Genomic DNA, 19,206 nt, shown 5'->3' on the forward strand with positions numbered 1-19,206 from the left:
TCCTTCAGGATATGTTGATTTGGTTCTCAATTAATATTGGTGCTCATCTAATTATTATTATTTTTGCGGATTAATATTTTTCTGGAAACTGTGAAACATCTTTTTCAGGATTCTTTGATGAATAGAATGTTCAATGAATGGCATTTATATATATTTTTTGTAACAGTATAAATGTCTTTACTATCAAATTAATGCGTCCTTGCTGAATAATAGTATTGTTTTTTTGTTTTTTTTTATCGCACTTAGCCACAACTTTTGAATACAAGTGTAGCACAATTTCCATAAAAATATTATATATATATGTGTGTATATACACACACACACACACTGAAGACTGGAGTAATGGCCACTGAAAATTCAGCTTTCCATCAAAGGAATAAATTAAAGAAAATATTTTAGAATATATTCAAATATAAAACAGTTTAAATTGTAATATTTCACAGTAGTACGGTTATAACTGTATGTTTTGATCATATAAATGCAGCCTTGGTGAGCATAAGACAATTAAAAAAACAATTTAAAAAATCTTAATTTCAAAAACAAAGCAACATTCTCTCAGAATGATTTTATATATCTCTTCTCTAACTATAGGGTTCTGGATGTGGTAGTCTCAAGAAAAAGTGATTTGAGATACAGATGATAAATATGATAAAATGAGATAGAGATGATGAACATGGACAGATTATAAAGAGATAGAGCAATAAAGAACAATAAAGAACAAATCCTCAGGAGGTTAAATGCAGGTCAGTTTTGCAAAATGCACACCGTATGACTTTAATAACATAATTGAGATCACACAGTGGTCACTGTCATTTCATCTCTTTGCGAGCACAATCATGGAAATATATCATAGCAAAAACACACAGTGCTATGATTATAGCTCTTGGGACCAATCACAAAATGTATTAATTTGGCTTTTTTATTGCTGTATGATTGTCTCAGTTGCCGTAGGAATAACAGGGCAGCAGTGAATCCAGGATCCTGTCCTTTCCCTCTGTTTTGGACTTTGGAATTATGATGATTCCTCCTAGACGGTGCTCTTCACTCGTGACAACTTCAAAGGCAAACTCAGTATAGCAACAGGATTTAGAGATTACATTCTGGGCTTGCTCTAAAATCAATTGCGTGTTTGAAGTTGCTTTAGTATGAATGTAACGTTTCCCATTACTCAGCAACATGCAAATTGAGGGGCATGGAGAGGATGAGAGAGAAAGAGATGGATAGATAGATACTAAGCAAGTGTGTGAGAGAGATCTGATGAACTCTACCACTGCCTTTTGATGATTTAAAACACTAATCACATCTCCATCAAAGAGTGCTTGAGATAAAAGGAAATCACTTCGCTTTTATTAATACAATCACTTTCAATTGGCATCTCATTAACGTCTAATCACCTTTCATTATCTGAGGTGTCTGGAGATTTTATTCTGTAGTACAATGTTCAAGCCTTTTTTTGGCACATAGACATTTTTATGGAATAATGACAAAATTAACACATCACATTTTATTTCTTTTCCAAGACTCATCAATGGATTGAAATTTGTTTTTGTGTGGCATCTAAAGTGGTTTATTGACATTCTCTGTGTAAACAGTCTGAATGCGCAAACTAACTGCCTGAACAAATTTCCTGTTCCTCAATTCTGATTGCTTGTTTGATGAAGCATATCCGAGCATTTAACCACATGCTCGAAAATAAACTGTAATGTGGCACTAAATATCAGACTTGTTAGATAAATATCACACAATCACGTTCATCTGTTTACACGCCAAGACTGTCAATGTCAAATATATCAGAGAAGATATGTAACCACAGAGATATGAACAAATCAGTAAATAGAATTGGATGAAAAATATTCATTTGTTTATTGTAGAACATGTTATTATTGCTTGTTAATTAACCAACATGCTGTCATTTTGTGAAAAAGCAGAATGGGAGATGTATGGATGACATTTTGGTAAGTTTTTTTTGGTAACACTTTAGTATAACCAATTCACACGGTTAACAAGTTAAGCATGCCTATTTTTTACATACTGGCCGTTTATTAGTGCTTATAAAGTACATATTTGCATGACCATATTCTACATCCCTAATCCTATACCTAAATTTAACAACAACCTTACTATTAATAAGCAGCAAATTAGGAGTTTATTGGGGCAAAAGTCATAGTTAATGGTTTGTTAATGGCGAGAATTGGCCCTTAAAATAAAGTTAGTTAGAGAGAGAAAAAACCTTGATAACATCAATGTATTAGTATGTATTAGAATGATTTCTGAAGGATCATGTGACATTGAAGACTGGAGTAATGGCTGCTGCCATGACATGAATAAATTACAAATTTATTCATAAATTAATAAATACATTTAAATTATGTAAAACAATTTCAGTTTTACTCTTTGTACTGTATTTTTCATCAAATAACTAACTTCTTTCAGCAAATAAATAAAATCTACGACCCCATTCCTTTAAAGGTATAGTGCATAAAGGGAACATTTAAAAAAATAAATCATTGATGAAGTCGATAAAATTAAACTTAAAAGCCAGTTGTCAATTAACTTCCATGAACATCTATTGTTGTTTTTTTACAGTGTACTGTTGTTTTCTCTCTTTTTCCATTGACTTTGTTTAATCTGTTTTATTTTTGCTCTGTTTCTCATCGTCTTTTCTTTTAATAATCTTCTCCCCCCTTAGATATCAGTGTAAATAACCCATTATATCACAGATATGGCAGTTCGGGTGCTGCGGTATGCTGACACCCTCTGTCACCCAAATGGCCGTAACCAACCACGGCTGTCATAATTACACAGAAATGACCTGTCACCAAGCAGACGCATTATGCACGACACAAACACAAAAGATTCCACACTGTCATTGGGTGCTTTGATCTGTTTCCTGATATGTGGTGGAAAACGCTCTTGTTCAGACAGGTTTTAAATTGCTGAAGGAAATCATTTTTAGATCAAAACAAATTCAGACAGTTTTAATGTTTGGAGCCTTGAAGACGTCAGACATGAGCATGTGATTCACTAGAAGGAATTGAAGCAATACAGAGCTCTCTTTTTTCGTTATCTTCTACGCATGCAGCAGTAAATGTGGAGATTTTATGGTGTTATATGTAAAAGTCTCAGATGTGGTTCATGTGCTCGGTCCATATCACATTTCCCCTCCTCTCAGCGACAGGACAGAAGTGCTGACATTTCTTTTGACTCTAGGCTGATTCTCTGTGATGTCAGTGCAGTGTCCCGATTGGTTGGTCCCAACAGACAGGACAAATACATGTGCAGAATTTTATTTCTGCTGTGTCTGGTCTGCAGTATAGCATTATGTGTGTGTAATAAACATTGAGATGTAACTGACACTTTGTTAGGTCTAACCTTTACGTCAAATCGATGGGACATTATCTCTTTAATGAAAGGTTCGAAGGCTGAGACTGACAGATGAGATGATTGCTGATCTTTGTGCTCAGGAAAAAATGGCCAAAAAAATACACAACAAACACAGACAGATATGTGAGTAATAGCAAGCTGTCCCAGTGAGAGGTCATTATAAGGACAGGAAGAGAGAGAGAGCGACAGACAGAGAGAGTAAAAGAGGGGGAATGTGATCCAGGTGGTTTCAAAGTGGGACACTGAGGTGTTTTTGTACATCTCGCCAACTTTCCAATTGCAGATTGACAAATCTCTTGTTTCAGACTGCAAGTGAACATATCTAAACAGAGCCTACCGTAAATAAAAAGAAACAGGTCAAACAATGTCTCCAAATTTTATTGACTCTAAAAGACTAAGTAGCATTTCTGTCAACACCTGCCTGTTTCTGAGCAGTAAAAAATGAGCTAAAAACAAGCCCTCCAGCTCTGATGCAACATCTGTCTCTGAGTCCAGGATGTCTTGAACTGCCCAAGGCAAAATGAGAGCACATTTTCAAAACATTCAGCTCAAGGACAGGAACAAGTCATGAGAGGAGTAAACTACACATACACACACACAAATGCTTGACACACTCATTAACAATCAGACAGGTATAATCAAATTTTGATTATGGGTTGTTTAGACTCAGTTTGAGGCATTTATTGTTATTAAGTTATGAGAATCCATCAGTGTTTTGCATAGTCTCATAATAATTTGTCTATGGGAGATCATGATTGTTAATAAACAAAAGCCAGTGCTGTTTGTGTGTACTCTATTGTTCACATGACAAGTTGAAATGAAAATGATCTTACGGTCACACTTTATTTTAAGGTCCAATTCTTGCTATTAACAAACCATTAACTCTGACTTTTACCTAATATGTTAATAATAAGCATTCTAATAAGGAACTAGTTAATAGTAAGAACTGGTTCCTATACTAAAGTGTCACTGATCTTTCCTTTACCTTAGTATTACAGCAATGTTTTGAATTAGAAATGCCCCTTTGTCTTTTTCGCCAATACATTTCTTCATTTTTTGTACTTATAATTGAATGAATGTCATGTGCACAGTTCAAAAGTCTGAGTTTTTTAAAAGAAATTGATATTTTACTCAGCAGTGATGCGTTAAATTGATCATAAGTGACAATAAAGACATTTATAATGTTACTAAATGTTTTGTTTTAAGGAAATGACATTCTTTTAAACTTTTAAACTACTGTTTCTACTGTATTTTTGATCAAATAATGCAGGTAAGCATGGAAGACTTTGCCCAAAAACATTGAAAATCTTACCAATGCCAAACTTTTAAACAGTAGTAAATAAATATAAAAATACCAAATAAATACCAAAACAACCTTCAGCGTCATGCACATTTATTACTAAAGAAATGCATTTGAAACATTTTCTGTAGTTGTGCTGTAATGTATAAAGCACGCTCTGTATATAAGGTAAGCAGATGCGGTGCTAAACACAGCGTGATGTGTGAGTCAGGATGGCAGAGAGACAGAGGTTCTAACCTCAGCAGGGGATCAATCAAGCGATCATTAAGTGTGATGTTGTGCATTGATTAACCCCAGCATGTGGTCGAGAGAGTGATGGAACAGATTCCATATAACCTTCAGCTTTAAACATACACACACTGGTGGAAAATTAAACGGGTCAATGTTAGCTAACCTGAAGCAAAGCAAACACACACATATTCCTGCAGATATTCTCAGGCAGGCATATACATGCTTTACAGATGGTATGTATGATGGACAGACATGATTGACAGCTAGCCCACTCAAGCAGAAGGGGGCCAGAAGGCTTGTGCTGCAGTTGTGTGCTGCAATTGATTACTGGGTTGCTTTGAAGAATTAGCTACAAATAAAAGAATATTATTTTTTGAATTAATTGTACTAAGATAAGCAGCGTGCGTGTACAATTGCCTGCCTCTTTGTGACAAAATCTCAAGGCTGTTCACCTCCAGTATACAGTATGTTGCTCTCCTCAGACATTCAAGCTTTTAGCCTAATGGTGTTCATTAATTAAAATAGTCTTTAATTAATCAGATACGCCTACTTAGACGTGTCTTATTTGCACATTTCTGCCGTGACTCTCAATAGGGACCCAAACATGTGAATGAAAACCCGACTCCACTTACACCACAAAACTGCATGGCCATGAACATTCACAAATCTAAACTTTAATTGCACATCCAAATTCATTTTCATCATGGTAAATTGGGTCTGTACCTCTAGAGTGCATACAATTGAGGCTGTGAATGGTGATGAATGCTTTCGTTTGGGTTACTTTCTGGAATCCTCGTGACTTGTATATGTTATAGGCAGGGAAAAGAGTGAAAGATAGATACTTTCTATAATCGCAGGGCTCAATAACGTGTCTGTCTCCACAAATCTGTGGGCAGTCAAGCAGCTGGTGAACATATCTGTGTCTGTGGAGGGTTTTAGAGAACATGGAACGGAACTACCATTTTTCATTACAGTTGTTTAGATCACTGGAGCAGAAAACCTGAGGCAAGACGGCATGGCTGTGGATATGTGTACATGCCGGTGTGTGTTTGTTTATGTGTTTTAGGAGGGTGTGTGAACCAGTGCTGTACGATGTTGCCATTTCAAGCTTTTCGTCTTTTATGGCAGAATGAATGAAGGAAATATTTCAATTAATTAAAAACATTCTTCTAATATTCATTCAGATAAAATAAAAAAGTGAATTGACTTTGTGCTGTAAACTGTATAAATTAATTTTTTAAACAATCATGACAAATTTTTAAATTAATTTTAAAAACTTAAGTAACAACATACAATTCTATTATTAATTACTCACCCTCATGTTGACTTTTGCTTATCTTCAAAACACAATTAAAAGATGTTTTTAATGAAACCTGAGAGATTTCTGTCCCTCCAAGTCAATTCCACCTACATTTTGACACTTCAAAAAGTTCATAAAGACATCGTAAAAGTAATTCATATGAAGGTTTAATCGGAGTCTTCTGAAGGGATATGATCACTTTATATGATGAAAAGGTTTAGTTTAGGCTTTTATTTACATATATACAATGATTAATGCACATCCATTGAGCATATATCATAAACAGAGGCTCAACTGTACTTGCTTGATGCACGAGAACAAATCTCATTGGTTCTCATATGGTTTTATTTTATGATCTTTTACATGCCAATGTTTTGGTTTAATGGACTTTCAGTGGAGGGACATAAATCTCTTAGGTTTCATTAATAATATCGTAATTTGTGTTGCACAGATAGGCAACAGTTTTATGGCTTTGAAACAATGTGAGCAATTGGTGACTTTATTTTTTTATTTATTTTAATTTTTTTGGGTGAACTATCCTTTTAAGTCCGGCATGCATTGTGTCCCAAGCCCATAATTAAACAATTATTAAAAAAAATGTTTAATGGATAAAATGAATTAATGCTTTGGGTATGAATATTTAAGTCATGTAGTAATATAACCCTGACTCACTTGTAGCCTTTTAAAAGTATTATAGTTCATTTACATAATTTGGAAAGGAGTGAAAAAAATTCTAAAAATATATAGTAGTTGGACTGCACTGAATTGAACGAAAAAACAACAGCTTGTAATAAAGAGCTAGAAATGCGATGCTGTGTTAACAAACGTGAGGAGTTAATTAGAAACAGGAAATCACAAATGAAAGAGAACGCCTGAGGCAGACCTACTGGCAACAGTGGTGTCCTGTTAGTAACACACACGCACACAGAATCCATGTCTCCTTTGTTCACTTCCACCTGTTTTTCGAAACTACATTTAGCCAATTAACTTGTCATAACCATGAAAACAGTATTTCAAAACGTATAAAAATGATCTACGGTGTATTATGAGAATCTGTTCAAATACAGTATACAGTAAAGATAAGGCTGTTTTTACAATGAATGTAGTGCTTTGGTTATATAAGACTGTTAAGGTATGTTTCTGAGGAAACAGCACAGTGTACACTGGTTCCGTGAAGAACCTTTAACATCCATGAGATTACAGGTTCTTTAAGGAACCAAAATGGCTCTTCAATGGTATTGCTGTGCCCCTTTTTGGTACCTTAATTTTTAATAGTGTAAGTAAAGAATCATCGTTAGGACTCAAAAAATAAGACGGTCTGGGCCTCAGGTGCTGAGGGAATGTTATGCAGTTTGAGGTTTGCAGTGAGATATTTGTGTTTTGATATATATTTATCGTCAGCAGCACCTTCACAAACACCTGAAAGGAAAATCGCTCATAACAATAACAAGCATTGCCTCAGGCACAATTAAAGACTAAACGTAGGTCTGCTGTCAGAAAGCATTAATGTAAGAGCACACACATGCTCTGTCACACTCTCTTTCTTAATCTTACTCTTGGACTTTCTCTCTCTTGTTTTTTTTTTCTCTTGGAATTTCTCTCTTTTCTTTGAACCTGAACTTCTGACTGGAATACATTCACACGTTACCTCTTTGCAGTTAGCAGATTACTCATGAAATATGCATCTCACATCAATCTCTTTGTATCTTACACGAGAGTTAGTCATGTTGTTTTTCATACCCACACTTTTGCAGCTACGCTTAACCTGATTCAATCTTTATACCTCATGCGTCTTAAGTCAGTGTGAAAGTTTTTGGAGTTTTCTGGAGTAACATTACCATTTTTTTTTATTTTTTTTTTGTAGTACACAAGCTCTTTTCCTGACCTTCAGATTAAACCTTAGGTTAAGCTTCTCTTTCCTGTCCTTTCAATAACCCTGAAGAACAACTGCGTAGTTTGAAAAGGAAATGGGAGATGGCAGATACATATCAAAACTGATGCATTGATAAAAGTATAAATGTTTCAGATGCATATCACATCCTCAAGCTCTTGATTCTGAACTGGTGAAAAAGTATATATCACTTTGTGATTTTGTCTGTCAAAGAAAAGGGTGATCTAAGGATAAAAGATTAATGTAGCTAGGTCTATATTTTGTCTTCCTGCAGGAAGTGTGGTTTAATCCCTACTGTCTCACTCTGGATTACCACAGATGTACATAATTATCTGTCCAGACACATGCAGGTCACACACAAACATATGTTACACACAGACACACGTCACTCACATACATAAATACAGGTCACACACAAGAGACTAGCTATAGAGGACATGTTTAAATAATTACACAACACTTTTTGGAAATATTTCGTATGTACTGACCAAGGAGCTTTCCATTAATATTCCCATTCATTTTAATGGCACATTGACCAGCAATTGCAGGGCCCCTCAGAGGTATGTGATCTGGATGCTGCCATCTTGGCTCCTGGTGTCAGACCTTTGTCGTGTGTGTCATGTGTTCCTGCCTCTTGTGCCCTTATTTGGTTTGTTTCCTGTCCTTGTCTGAGGTAATCATTAGTTTATTCGTGTCTAGCCGTGTCTGTCTCATTATGCTGAGTATTTATAGTCCTGTGTGTTCAGTGTTATGTGGTCTGGTCTACTCGTTACTTCCCGGTGTTTGATGTCTGCCTTGCCCTGCCCTGCCCTGCCCTGCCCTGTCCTGTCCTGCCCTGCCCTGCCCTGTCCTGTCCTGTCCTGTCCTGTCCTGTCCTGTCCTGTCCTGCCCTGCCCTGTCTTCATTAAAGACATATTATTTAAGTTACATCCTCGTCTCCGTGTTCCTTGTTCCTCCCTGCTGTGTGCACCGTGACACCTGGGCACTTAGTTCCTGGTAACATTTGTCATGTGGCTGATTACTCGTCAAAGGCAGTGGGTAGAGAAAAAAAAAATCTATTTTTCAAAATAGCCAAAGGTCCCTGCAGGTTCTTAAAAAGTCTAAAAATGTCATCTGTCAAATGTCAAATTGTCCAATTTAAGTTCATAACAAATATCTTAAATGGTATGACAAAAGTCTTAATTGTGATTTTAAGAGGGATTCAATTTGGGGAAGGAAAACAGGAATCGTGATACAGGTTAATGTGTTTATTAAACTTCAAATGGTGACCTTCAGTATTTAATATTTTGAGTTAGAATAGTTTGCAAAACACAATGAGGCTGTGAAAGTGTACTAGTGAGTAGAGGAGTTTACCTGTCTGGTGTGACAACCTCTGTAGTCCCATTTAGTAACTTTTCAAGACAAGTAAAAGCTTTTTTTTAAAAATCCTATACTGTATTTTCGGATGTATTTTAAGTTGTAGAATAAAACATGAAAATATTTTGAGCTTATGTTTACCACAGACCTTGTTTCAAGTATTGAACCAAAAACCCATTCAGAAAACCCACTGACTTCAGGACGATGGAACCGGAAATGCTAAAATGTTAATTGGTTTTGGCCTACAAAAATTAGTCACCCTTGCAGCATTCATATAACATATATCATATAACATAAACAGGTGGAAATAGCAAAGCATGTCAAAATAAGTGTCTGGGTGTATTTTGGGCTTGTTTAGTTGAAAAATCCTAACCGAAAAATCTATCTATCCACATTTTACATGACAAAACGTTATGTTATGTGTATCTAGTTTTATACAGCATTAGTCGTGTTTTCTACACAATGTTTGTGTACATTTACATAATAGTGTCTCCTCTATCAGCCAAATCTGTTTTTGTGAACAATCTCTAGTTATATTAGACTTTTACACCCCATGTCTCTTATCAGAATGATTTGTGGGAAGGCTTCTGCTCTACATGAGTATTTGATTTCCTCTGGGGGGACGTTTTGTGCATTGAAATAAATTAATAAATAAAACCCTAACCAGCATGACATTGGCAAAATTGCTGCTATACTGGGTAGATATAAAATAATTGCTGTCCTGCATGTTTGTGTTTATCTGAAAATCTGTGTTTGAGTGACAGATGTGCACAGTATTTTATGCAATGTGAAAGCTGTTTCAACAGACTAAATTGGCCTTTTGAAGAAGGAAAAGTGTTCTTTTAGATTTACGTTCAAGGTATTTAGCAGATGCTGTTTTCCAGGGCAACTTACAAAATTGCTTTAGCATCGTGTATAAGACCATTGTTATCAACAGATGGCATGCATGCAATTTGGAAAGCTATCTACTAGAAAACAAGTGCTTCCTATACTAGTATGAAAAAACAAGATAAAAGTCAAGTCATAGGTCTGCATGGATTGGATGAACGAAGGATCTTGACCCTTGACTACCTTTATGCTAGGTTGTGTACTACAACTAATAATTTGAACTGTGAGTGTAGCAGCGGTGTGATGTGGGAGTACTTGGAAGTTCACAATGTTATTTTTGTCATCAGGAGAGAGAGAGAGAAAGGTGGAGGGCTGAGTAGGGAGAAGAAGGTGCAAAAGAGTTTCCTCAGGGCAGCAGCGTCAAGCTTTGTTCCATAGCTTTTCGGCAAGATTGGAATATGAGGTACATCTGGAAATCCCTTATGTGCTCTCTGAGAACCCCTGTAAGCTACGGAAACTTGTTTCTGTCACAGGGTAAAAATAAATAAATAAGACATGTAATTGTGATTTTATTTTCTTGCAATTCTGAGTTTATATCTCACAGTTCTTTGACAGAGAAAAAGTCATAATTGCGAGATATTTACTCTAATTGCAAGTTTATAAATTGTAAGATATAAATTTACAATTGCAAGAAAAAAGTCAGAAGGCTAAAAGGTTGGAATTACCTTATTATTTTGTATAATTTTTTATTACAAGTCATAATTCTGATAAGAGAAGTATGAAATGTGGTTTGTAAACTTGCAATTGTGACAAAAAGTCATTTGCAACAACAAAAAAATTGCAAATGCAATAAAAAAAATCTTAATTGCAATATAAAAAGTTGCAGTTATCTTTTTTATTTTTTATTTTGTGGCAAAAACAAGCTTCCAACCAGGCCTATTAGAGGAGGCAGAACAGAGAGTCAAAATAATGCAACAGTTGATGCTGCTGCTTCAATAATGGATACATCATAAGGTGCTGGTATGGTAAGGAAATCTGAGAGAAGTGAAGTGCCATTTGCTAACACTTTTGTATGAAGATATCGGTGTGGGTAAAAAAGACTAGGTAGAGGAGGACAGGTGTTGAGGTGTTTTCAGTAGTGCAAATATGTGTAATACATGTTTGTTTCTGTGGTCTGCAGGTGTATACACGGTATGGGAAATGTTACACATTTAATGGAAACAAGACATCACCCAAGCGGGTAAGGCAAGGCGGCACAGGAAATGGACTGGAGCTGATGCTGGATATTCAGCAGGATGAGTATCTACCCATCTGGAGAGAAACCAGTGAGTGACAAACACAATTGTTGCCATTTTGCGTCTCACTTAATGACTGTAGTTAAAATGATATTTGAAGAGTTTCAGTATTCATTTTACTCTTTACTGCTAAGCTGATTGTTTTGAACACTGTAATTTTCTTTATATACTACCATTTAAAACTTTGGGGTCGGTAAGATTTTGAAATGTCTTTTAATCTTACCAAGGCTGCAGTCATATATTTGACCAAAAATAGACAGTACAAACAGTAATATTGTGAAATATTATTACAATTAATAATAACTGTTTTCTACTTTAATATACACTCACCTAAAGGATTATTAGGAACACCTGTTCAATTTCTCATTAATGCAATTATCTAATCAACCAATCACATGGCAGTTGCTTCAATGCATTTAGGGGTGTGGTCCTGGTCAAGACAATCTCCTGAACTCCAAACTGAATGTCAGAATGGGAAAGAAAGGTGATTTAAGCAATTTTGAGCGTGGCATGGTTGTTGGTGCCAGACGGGCCGGTCTGAGTATTTCACAATCTGCTCAGTTACTGGGATTTTCACGCACAACCATTTCTAGGGTTTACAAAGAATGGTGTGAAAAGGGAAAAACATCCAGTATGCGGCAGTCCTGTGGGCGAAAATGCCTTGTTGATGCTAGAGGTCAGAGGAGAATGGGCCGACTGATTCAAGCTGATAGAAGAGCAACTTTGACTGAAATAACCACTCGTTACAACCGAGGTATGGAGCAAAGCATTTGTGAAGCCACAACACGCACAACCTTGAGGCGGATGGGCTACAACAGCAGAAGACCCCACCGGGTACCACTCATCTCCACTACAAATAGGAAAAAGAGGCTACAATTTGCACGAGCTCACCAAAATTGGACGGTTGAAGACTGGAAAAATGTTGCCTGGTCTGATGAGTCTCGATTTCTGTTGAGACATTCAGATGGTAGAGTCAGAATTTGGCGTAAACAGAATGAGAACATGGATCCATCATGCCTTGTTACCACTGTGCAGGCTGGTGGTGGTGGTGTAATGGTGTGGGGAATGTTTTCTTGGCACACTTTAGGCCCCTTAGTGCCAATTGGGCATTGTTTAAATGCCACGGCCTACCTGAGCCATGTCCATCCCTTTATGACCACCATGTACCCATCCTCTGATGGCTACTTCCAGCAGGATAATGCACCATGTCACAAAGCTCGAATCATTTCAAATTGGTTTCTTGAACATGACAATGAGTTCACTGTACTAAAATGGCCCCCACAGTCACCAGATCTCAACCCAATAGAGCATCTTTGGGATGTGGTGGAACGGGAGCTTCGTGCCCTGGATGTGCATCCCACAAATCTCCATCAACTGCAAGATGCTATCCTATCAATATGGGCCAACATTTCTAAAGAATGCTTTCAGCACCTTGTTGAATCAATGCCACGTAGAATTAAGGCAGTTCTGAAGGTGAAAGGGGGTCAAACACAGTATTAGTATGGTGTTCCTAATAATCCTTTAGGTGAGTGTATTTTAAAATGTAATTTATTTCTGTGATAGCAAAGCTAAATTGTCAGTAGCCATTATTCCAGACTTCAGTGTCACATGATCCTTCTCAAGAAACATTTCTTATCAACATTCTAAAAATTATTTTGTGGAAAAAGTGATATTGTACATGATTCTTTAAAAAACAGAAAGTTACAAAAAAAGAATAACAATCTTTTGTAACATTATAAATGCATACTGTCACCTTCCATTAATTTAATGTAAATAAAGCCATATATATACAGTTGCAAGCAAAAGTAAGGGAAATATTTTCAATTTCCTGGTTTTAAATTGGTCATTAAATATGATCTGATCTTCACCAAAGTCACAAATATCATCAAACACAATATTTCTAAGCAGATAAAACACAAACAGTCATGATCTTTCACATTTTAATTGAACACACCCATCAAACATATAAAGTGATGGTGGAATAAATAAGTGACACAGTGCTTTAATAATCGGCTGAAACACCTTTGACAGCAATAACCACAAGTAAGCACTTCCTGTAGCTGTGTATTAGACCTGCTCGATGTCCAGGAGTAATTTTGGACCATTCTTCCTTACAGAACTGCCTTAGCTAACCCTTAGGACGTCTGGTGTAAATGGCTCTCTTGAGGTCATTCCACAGTATCTCTATTGGGTTGAGGTCTATAGGCTTGATTGGGCCAATCCAAAGGTGGATTTTATGTCTCAGAAGCCATTCTGAAGTAGCTTTAGGGTTTAGGGTTATTATTCTGCTGCATCACCCAGGTTCCTCTGAGATTCAGCTTGCGGACAGCCACCTTGAGATTATCCTGTAGGATATCCTGATAAACTTGGGAATTCATTTTCCCCTCCACAATGGCAAGTGGTCCAGGTCCAGAGGCAGCAAAGCAGCCCCAAATCATGATGCTCCCTCCACCATACTTCACTTTTGGGATGATGTTTTCTTGTTGGTACAGCACACTGTTTTCTTTTTACACCATAAATAGAGCTGCATGTTCTTCCCAAACAATTCTGTTTGTCCACAAGATATTTTCTCACTAGTGTTGTGGAGTGTCAAGGTGGTCTTTGGCAAACTTTAGGCATGCTGCAATGTTTTGTTTGGAGAGCAGTGGCTTCCTTCTCGGTGTCCTTCCATGGATACCATGCCTGTTCAATGTTTTACGTATGGTTGACTCATGAACAGAGATGTTAACCAGCTTCAATGAATCCTTCAAGTCTTTAGCTGTTACGCTAGGGTTCTTTTTCACCTCATTGAGCATTCTGTGTTATGCCTATGCCACTTCTATGGAAAGTAGCCACAGTACCATATCATCTCCATAATTAGACAGTTTGTCTAACTGTGGACTGATGAATATCTAAAGTCATGCATATCAACAACTCTTGATCGTAGGTGTTCTGAAACATAGCTCACATCAGTTAATGCTACTTGTGAATAGCAAACTGACACTGTTTGGGTGTTTATATAAGTCAGGTCAGCTCTAAGCCACACCTTTATTCTCATTTCATTGATTGGACTTCTGGTTTGCCAACATCTGACTCCAGTTGGCATTTAGTGACACCAGAAGCCTAGTTTTTCACTTACTTTTTCACTTACTTTTTCCATCATCACTTTGTAAGTTTAATGAGTGTGCTCAGTAATGACATGAAAGATGATGATTGTTTATCAGCTTAGAAATATTGTGTTACAGTGTTGATATTTGTGACTTTGGTGAAAATCAAATAAAATTTCATGAGCAATTTATGCAGAAAAACAGAAAACGTACTCAGTTACTAACATAACCTCGGTCCCTGAAATATGTATGAGTGAGTACTGCGTCTGCAAAGACTCTATGGGAAAAAGTCATTTTTTCTCCTTACCCAAAGCCTTTTTTTAATAGCGCAGTGTAACTGCACGGCCATTGGTTTGTGCAGTAACTTAAAAACGAACCAATGGCTCGGCTGGCGATGGCTAAAATCACAGAGGTCATGCCCGGCCTAAGTGATCGCTCCAGAGGACTCTTACAGCCTTGGCACTCCAAGGGCCAAGAGCACACAAGTAAGCAGACCTGGTGAGTTTGAGCGTGTTATGGCCAAAACTTTAGCTAAGAGCTAGTTCTGCATAAAGCAAGTGTGTGCCCATTTAAGCAGAAAGGACCCCAGCCTGCAAGGCAATGACGTTCAGGTTGTAAAACCTAGCAAATATGGACGACGAGGCACAGCCTGCCGCCGCACAAATCTCTGTCATGGACACAACCTGAACGTCCCTGCCTTGCAGGCTGGGGTCCTTTCTGCTTAAGTGGGCACAATTCTGAATACCAATTCTGCCTCTGACTGGGCCAAAATGAGCCAGTCGTCGAGGTAGTTGAGAATGCGGATTCCCATCTGCCTCAGAGGGGAAAGAGCCACGTCCATGCACTTTGTAAAAGTGTGGGGAGCCAGAGACAGTCTGAAGGGCAGGATCGTATATTTATAAGCCACTCCCTCGAAGGCGAATCTCAAGAATCGCCTGTGATGGGGGGCTATCTGGATGTGAAAGTAAGCATCTTTCAGATCCAGAGAAAAGAACCAGTCCCCTGTGCGTTTCAGGCGTCTGAGATCGAGTGCCGCCATCCTTTTTGAGGACGAGAAAGTAACGGCTGTAGAAGTGTGACACGCTCTGAGCTAGAAGAACCATCTCTATGGCTCCTTCTGACAGCAGATTCATCACCTCGGAGAGCAGAACGTGTGCTTCCCTGCTCTGAACCGAGATGGGAGCCACACCACTGAAACGCGGGGGTCTTTGAGCAAATTTAAGTGAATAACCCCATTTTATTTTCCCCAAAACTCATTCTGAGACTCCGAGGATGACCTGCCAGGGATTAGTAGTTGGATTAGTTTGAGTGGCTGGTCGCAGCATGGGGACAGGGCACTCGTGAGGAATGGAAGAGGAAATTTGCTCTCTTTTTGAAAATGTTTTGTGCTTTATTTTCTCCACTATAACAGCGGATGGTTGCTTGGGCGCATGAACGGGCCCAGAAATCGCAACAGACACATTACTTTCTGTACCCAGAACTGAACGGGGTGATAGGAGGCTTAAGAGAGGCTGTTGGGGGGCTGGTCCGGCTGTAGCAAGACTTGGCCACCTTCTCTTCCTGTCCCACAGATCAGGATGATGTATGTGGCACCGGGTCCAACGCTAGCTTGGGCCGGGTTCCTTGGCGTTTCAGGAAGGGGTAGCGTCTGGCCCATCGGGAATGCCCTTGGGGGCTCAGGTTTGGCAGGCTGGGCGGCAGCGGCAGCAGGTGCAGGCTTCAAGGGCTGCTGAGTCGGCATAGACTTAAGGCGACTAGAGGCAGCTGCAGAGCTGGAGCACTTCGGCAGTATTACAGGTCAGGTTGTTTTGGGTTCTGTTTTGCTGTTGTTTTCTTAGTTTCTACAGATAGCCAGCTAAGGATCCACCTGTTCTTATTTGGAGGACTGGGAATTTAAGAGTCCCTTTAAGAGAGTCCCTTTTGTTAACATCCTGCCTTTGGGCTCTGCTGGACAGCTGGACCCTTTTGCCATTATCTTCCTTTAAATATTTTTTCTGTTTATTGTTCATTTATTTGCTATTATTAATTCTTTATTCCTATCTATAAACCCTAGACCGAATAAATGCTTTTGGCTTAGAATGATACTTTTGGCTGTATTATTTATTTTATTATTATATTATTTATTGTTGTTTACCAAGTCAGGATGTAGTGGGAGGAAGTGTTGCATGGCCTGGGACGACATCTGCGCCTCCGTGAAGCGCTCCGCGAAACCCTCAATTGCAGGTCTGAAGAGGCCAGTCGGGGAGATTGGTGTGTCAAGGAAGGGTACCTTGTCCGTGTCCTTGATTTCCGTCAAGTGGCGGACACCACTAGGCTGGCCATGAATCTCCCAATTGCCTATGCTGTGGTCTTAGTAATGACATGCTGTCATCAGCCAGTTCGTCGTCACTCCCACCAACCGAGACCATGTTGCTCATGCTGGCAGAGGGATGCTGGACAGGTTGAGTAAAGAGGACGGGGGAAGCCTCTCTGTATGGACTCCACTCCAAGCACTGAAGTCCTCTGCCCTGCTGCTTTTCCATCACAGGCTCCTGGGAGGAAGAAAACGGGAGGGCGTGAGGGGCGGAGTCACTTTCTTTTCTTTGCGAGCACAGAGAGGAGAGATTCATGTTCTCGCAATGTGAACAATCCGTTGCCATGAGCGTGGTTTCTGCATGGGATTTCCCGAAGCAGGAAACACACTCACTGTGGCCGTCATCAGCGTGCAGGGGGGACCTGCGTGCTGCAATAATGGTGCGGCATTTGAAACAACGCCGATTTGCTCTTTTAGAATCATCGCTGGATGGCGGCAGGGTAAACGTGACCTCTGCCGAGCCATTTGTTCATTTTTAAAGTTACTGTACGAACCAATGGCCATGCAGTTACACTGCATTATTGAAAAAAGGCTTCAGGTAAGGATAATAAAGGACTTTTTTCCCATAAAAACTTAGAAGACGCAGTAAGAGTGAAGTATCGATAGGGAACTGTATATATATTATACTGTATATATATATATTTACTCAGATTTACATCGATTCACCTTCAAAAGTGCAAACACATATAACGTCTGTCAGATTTTTTTACCCATACAATCGGTCCATTTTCAGATGAGACGACACTGGAGGCAGGTATTCGTGTTCAGATTCATAGTCAGAACGAACCCCCGTACATCCACCAGCTGGGCTTTGGGGTCTCTCCAGGATTCCAGACGTTTGTTTCCTGTCAGGAACAGAGGGTAGGTTTAACTGGGGTAAAAACCACCAAAACATTTTAAGGTCTGAATGTAACAGCAAGCTGTTCTAAACTCTTGAATTCCAGACATTTTAAATTAGGAGCTAATTTACAAAAAGTCAAAAGGATTTCAGGGCTGACTGGGATATTTTTTTAATTGAGACTGCATGTGCTAAATATTTCACTGCCATAGGGTGCACTCAGGCAGACAAAGAAGCAGAGACAGACTTTTTCTTTAAATGTCTGCTGTTTCTCTAGCTAACATACCTGCCACAGCCGTGGGGAAACTGTCGGGCTTCATCTGAGCCTGTGATCCCAGGATACGACACCTACAGCGTCAGCGCTTGCAGACTGCACTGTGAGAGCACACAGGTGCAGAGAGAGTGCAACTGCAGGATGGTGCATATGCCAGGTGCGTGCTGTAGTACAAGTGGGAGAGTTGTCATAAAAACTGTCTATATCAGTAAGAACAAATATGCCGTGTTGATACTTGTCACGCCACCACACAGCTCATCTGTAAAATTGTTCTTTAAACTGCTGACAGACTGGCAGCTGCATCACAGCATTCCTTGTTTCACTGTCGAGTCAGTGGTTTTCTTAGAAACCTTTATGGAGCAGACTTCTGTAAACAATCTACAAGCTCTCTTACTGATATGTTGGTTCAATTTTTTACACATCAAATATCTCTTCACAGGCAATGCTGATATCTGCGCACCCAGTAAAATCAAGTGTGTTGACAAGGCTTTAGGTAAGATCATCACAGACACATCTTAAATGCATAAATATTGATGCTGATTGATCATCTCAAATAATTGTAAAGTTTAAAGAGATAATTCACCCACAAATTAAAATTCTGTTATATTTAACTCACCTTCATATTGTTGTAAACCTGTAATTTTTATAAGATATTTTGAAGAACAGCTTTTTCCAAGCTATGAAAGTCAGTGCAGCCCAAATCAGCACTGTAACAGTTCGACTTTCATTGTATGGACAAAAAAGAAAAAAAAAAATAATATCAATATATTTTTATATGTACTTCACTACTATCTGTACTTGATTTGAGTTCTGTGAGTTCTTTAAGTCACATCCTTAAATCTTTTCCCATTTATTTAAAAATAAACATTTGTATTTTTCTTTATCCAAATGGGATTTTTGAAAGACAAGGATGAGTACCTGATAACTAATGTTACATTTTTTTTTTCAGTGAACTAGTCATTTTAGACATAGGCTTTGAACAATAGTAATGTTTTTATAATAGCCATTGATGTAGATGAATTTAAGTCAAGTGTGAATATGATTTAAGAATAGTATTGATTTTTCATTTA

At 38.3% G+C, this 19,206-nt stretch overlaps 1 protein-coding gene across 1 annotated transcript in view; it reads left to right on the forward strand.

Annotated features, from left to right (window-relative positions):
- The window catches only part of LOC306845379 (acid-sensing ion channel 4-B), a 41,464-nt gene that overhangs the window by 17,870 nt on the left and 4,388 nt on the right, over positions 1-19,206 (forward strand). Inside the window, exons 2-5 of the mRNA XM_079378148.1 lie at positions 11,471-11,615; positions 17,758-17,885; positions 18,140-18,293; positions 18,576-18,629. Of these exons, the coding sequence (XP_079234274.1) occupies positions 11,471-11,615; positions 17,758-17,885; positions 18,140-18,293; positions 18,576-18,629 (481 nt within the window). The remainder of the gene's footprint in view (positions 1-11,470; positions 11,616-17,757; positions 17,886-18,139; positions 18,294-18,575; positions 18,630-19,206) is intronic.

The sequence above is a fragment of the Barbus barbus genome (assembly GCF_936440315.1).
Source record: "Barbus barbus genome assembly, chromosome: 25".
NCBI classification, from domain to species: domain Eukaryota; kingdom Metazoa; phylum Chordata; class Actinopteri; order Cypriniformes; family Cyprinidae; genus Barbus; species Barbus barbus.